General features: G+C 42.1%; 1 protein-coding gene across 1 annotated transcript in view; it reads left to right on the top strand.

The window, feature by feature from the left end:
• The window catches only part of RFWD3 (ring finger and WD repeat domain 3), a 75,194-nt gene that overhangs the window by 12,730 nt on the left and 57,812 nt on the right, over positions 1 to 4,652 (top strand). Inside the window, exon 2 of the mRNA XM_012641512.1 lies at positions 3,739 to 4,222. Coding sequence (XP_012496966.1) covers positions 3,741 to 4,222 — 482 coding nt within the window. The 5' untranslated portion in view covers positions 3,739 to 3,740. The remainder of the gene's footprint in view (positions 1 to 3,738; positions 4,223 to 4,652) is intronic.

Raw genomic sequence — 4,652 nt, 5'->3', positions numbered from 1 at the left:
TACAGGCGTGAGCCACCGCGCCCGGCCCTATGCTTCCATCTTGAGCAGAGGTTTTGCTTTACTTTCCCTCCATTTTATGAGTTCTCTTTTTCTAGTATTTTAGTTAATCAGATCTACTTGTTTGATCTTCTAATTTTATTATTTTCTTATTTGGCTGTCCTTTTATTCTACTTTCTGAAGAGTTCCTTCACTTTATCTTCCATCTTTCTATTAAATCTTTTATTTTGGCTAGGTGTGGTGGCTGGCTCAGGCCTGTAATCCTACCATTTTGGGAGACTGAGGCAGGAGGGAGCATTGCTTGAGGCCAGGAGTTAGAGGCCAGCCTGAGCAACATAGTGAGACTCCCTCTCTACGAAAAATAGAAAAATTGGCCAGGCGTGATGGTGCATGCCTGTAGTGCCAGCTACACAGGAGGCTAAGGTGGAAGGATCACTGGAGCCCAGGAGTTTGAGGTTGCAGTGCACTGTGATGATGCCACTATACTCTAGACTGGGCAACAGACCCAGACCCTGACTCAAAAAAAAAAAATCTTATTTTGGCTGTCAACATTTTTTATTTCAAAGAGCCCTTGCTTTCTGATTTGTCATTTTTTCCCCCTAACATTCTGTTTTTGTTTTATGGATATAGTATCAGTAAAATCTGAGGATTTTAACTAGTTTGCTTTGTTAGTGTGGGGATTTTTTTTTTTTTTTTACTGTTTCTTGCATTGTCTTCCTTTTTTCCCTCCAAGTTTTTCCTATTTGTCTCCTTGGTCTCTTTCTGTCACACTGGGCATTTTCCTCAAATTTCAGTTGATGCTTGGCTGTTTCTGTTCTTGTTTTGAGACAGGGTCTTGCTCTGTTGCCTGCACTAGAGTGCAGTGATGTCATAGCTCACTGGAACCTCAAACTCCTGGGCTCAAGCGAAGTGATCCTCCTGCCTTGGCTTCCCAAAGTGCTAGGATTACAGGCCTGAGCCACTGCGCCTGGGCTGTTTGTTCATTTTTAAGTGGACACCTCTGGAAAGCTGATTGGGAGCTCTGTATGAGCAGCAGAGCATTACTAACTGGTAGGCTTTTACTGTTAGGTATATGTACAGAGACCCATCCATTTTCTTTAGGGGGGTTCATAGCTATCAGTCTATAAAGATCTTTATTTCTTGGGCTGTTCCCCCCCCCCCCAGAGAATGGGGAGTGTATATAAACCAGAATATTGTATCCTGGATTTATTTATTTGTAATATTTTACTTTTTTTCCTTGTATATTAACAGTCGTTTAGTTTTCAACTTAAATTTGTTAGAAATCCATTCTGTTAGGTCTGTCTTAAAATGTATTGCACCAAATCTTAAGACAAAGGACACTGGATATTAAGAAAGAGGTCCACCCCAGTCTTTACAATCCAGTGCAGTTACTTTTCTTCCTGTGTGTACTCTGCTAGCATGATTACAAAAACCAAGACATGATACTTTTTTATTTATTACATTTTTTATCTTCTCATATCATAACCCCTATACAAATGAAGACAGCTTGCTTCTCAATAGCACACCTCCCTGCCACTCTTTTTTTTTTTTTGAGACAGAGTCTCACTCTGTCGCCCTGGGTAGAGTGTAGTGGTGTCATTGTAGCTCACTACAACCACAAACTTCTGGGCTCAAGTGATCCTTTTGCTTTAGCCTCAAGTAGCTGGGACTACGCCACCACACCTGGCTAATTTTTCTATTTTTAGTAGAAATGGGTTCTCTCTTGCTCAGGCTGGTCTCGAACTCCTGAGCTCAAGCCATCTTCCCACCGTGGCCTCCCAGAGTGCTAGGATTACAGGTGTGAGCCACCACACTCTTTGCAGGCACTTGAGTTTTATATTTTCAGCTCTGCTAAGTAGTTACCAGTCCCCTTTATGGTCTTAAAAAAACTGGTTTGTGTTTCTCATATTCTGTTTGCATTTGCTTGTTCTTGTGTATTTATCCTTTTTTTAGGCTTTTTTTTTTTTTTTTTTTGTCATCGATGGGCTTTTGGGAATGACTAGAGAAAAAGATAAATGTGCTTCATCTACCATGTTACTAGAACTCCCTCCCTTTATTCAGCCCTCTCCAATCTGGCCTCTGACCCCACCACTTCAGGGAAACTGCTCTTTTTTTTTAGGTCATCTTTCATCCCCACATTGCTAACTCTGGTGGCCATTCTTTCCGTCAGTAGCACTTGACACTCTTAACCATTCCTTCTTTGAAACATTCATCTTGTAAGACTCCACTCTCCCCCACATTTCTTTCTACCTCACAGTCTTTGTTTACTGGCGTCTCTTACTGTAACTGTTGTCCTTTTAATGTTAGTGTCTCTGGTTTTAGTCTTTGGCCCACTTCTACCATTCCGTCTCTTCTTAGGTGGTTTAGTCTGCTACTGTGATTTTAAGAATCCTGACTATTCTGAGGATTCTTAAAGCGATCTGCTCCTTCCATCTCCACTGCTACTACTCTTGACCACTAGTCTGGACTCCTGCGATAGCCTCCAAACTGCGCCTAGTTTGCACTCTTGCTCCCCTGCAGTCCATTCCTAACACAGAAGAAACTCCTTACCAAGGCTTATGAGGCTTTTAATGAGAATATCCTGCCCATCAACCAAACCCATGCTTGCTAGGGACCTGTGCATTGATTTCCTTCTGAGACTCTTCTTGGCTTTTCATATGGCCAGCTTCTTTTAATCGTTCTTGCCTCAGCTCAGTTTTCACTCTCAGAGAGGCCTCCCCTCAAAAAAAAATTGTGTCTTAAGTGGTACCCCTTTCCCCCCAAAACCGTATGTCCCAATCTATAATTTTCTCATTTGTTTATTGACTTATCTCCCTTGCTACAATGTAAACCCTATACAGTGTCTTGTCTGCCTTTGCCTCTGAGGTGTCTGACTGCATAACAGGTGCTTAACAGGTATTGAATTCCCATTTCCTCATAAGTCGGGTGGAAATAAAGGTGCTTACCTTACTTCAAAAAGAAATGAGGGGCTAAGTTACACTGATGTGCTTTGGAAACTAGGTGGTGGTTTTCATACTGAGGTAATGGAATTAAATATGGGAATCAAAAAATGAAAGGGACATCTAGGTGCTTATTAAATATTTGTTGGGTGGACTAACGTAATGGAATTTGGAGATGGGGAAACAAATAATGAAAGGGGTAGGGTAAGATTTGTTCAGCCTTTTTGGAGATTTGGAGAGATTAGATAAATTTCTGTAATATTTTGAGTTAGTAACTGAGTTAATTTTGCAAGTGTAAAAAAATGTCCTTTCTTATCCTTTGTAATTTTTCATGCTGGTAAAGATGAATATTGCCTGCTAAACTTAGATATAGCATTGCAGGTATTTGATTTTGGTAAATGTCCATATTCAGGCTGAGACAAAGAACTGCAAGTTGTCTGAGAGATTACTTTCAGACCTAATAGTTCAAAGCCCTTGTTTTATATAGATCTTTCTATTTTGGAAGATATTGCTAGGATCACAGGACTTAATGTTTTCAAAGGACAAACTAGAAAACTGCTTATATACACAGGTTTGTAAGACTAAGAAAAAAAACTGCTTATAAGTGTTTGTTATAGAGAAAAAAGTTGATTACCAAACACTTCTGACTTAAGTAACTAAAATCTTCTCTCTGAGGGTCTCATTTTTGCTAAGAGGGATCTCAAACAGAAATTCAGAAAGACTACGTATATATGCTCATATCAGCTGTATAGCATGTTTTATTTATTTCACTAATAACTTTTTATAAATACTGTTTCTGCAGTGATGGCTCATGAAGCAATGGAACATGAGCTTCAGGTGCAGTTAGACCGTGATGCTGCAGAACAACCATCTCCTGCTGAAGTGGCTGGCAGTCAGGGGGTCCTGCCTCTGCTCCAGCCTGTCCCTGCTGAAGTGGTGAGCAGCCAAGGGGGACCACTCCTGCTCCAGCCTGCTCCACAGGTGTCCATTGACCTGACAGAGGAAGAGGTGCTCTCAGGTGAAGAGCGTGTGGAGAACATTGATCCAGGAGCTTCAGAGGAGCAAAGGCAGGGATCTGGTGCTACCCACACCATCCAAGCACCTTCAGTCGACTCAATGAACACCTTCATCACTGGGCTGCAGAGACTTCATGGCATGCTGGAATTCCTGAGACCTCAAAGTTCAGACCACAGTGTGGGGCCAATGAGACCGAGGAGAAGGAGGAGGAGGGGGCCTACCTCACGGAGGGCAAGAGTTGGAGGGTCTCAGAGGACAGACAGTGCCAGGTAAATATATGTATAAGCCATGTGATTGGTGCCATACTAGGAATGATGAAACTCAGGCTCTGGTCTGAGTGCTGCCAAGGACTGGCAGTGTGACTTTTGGCAAGTCAGGTAACTTTGCTGAATCCTCATTTCCTCATAAATCAGATGGAAATAAAAGTGCTTGCCTTACTTTATAAAGTAACTGAGGGGATTAGTTATACTGATGTGCTTTGAAAACTAGGTGGTAGTTTGTTGGTAACCGTTTCTATAGAGGTTGGCTTTCTCTCTCTCTTTTTTTTTTGTGGGACAGTGTCTCATTCTGTCACCCAGGCTGGAGTGCAATGGCATGATCATAGCTTGCTGCAGCGTCCAACTCCTGGACTCAAGTGATCCTTGTATGTCAGCCTCCCAAGTAGCTGGGACAGCAGGCATGTGCCACCATACTCGGCAA

Source organism: Propithecus coquereli, unplaced genomic scaffold (genome assembly GCF_000956105.1).
Source record: "Propithecus coquereli isolate 6110/MARCELLA unplaced genomic scaffold, Pcoq_1.0 Scaffold165, whole genome shotgun sequence".
Taxonomy (NCBI): domain Eukaryota; kingdom Metazoa; phylum Chordata; class Mammalia; order Primates; family Indriidae; genus Propithecus; species Propithecus coquereli.
Note: the sequence above shows the minus strand (reverse complement) of the source record. Positions and strands in the feature narration are given on the sequence as shown.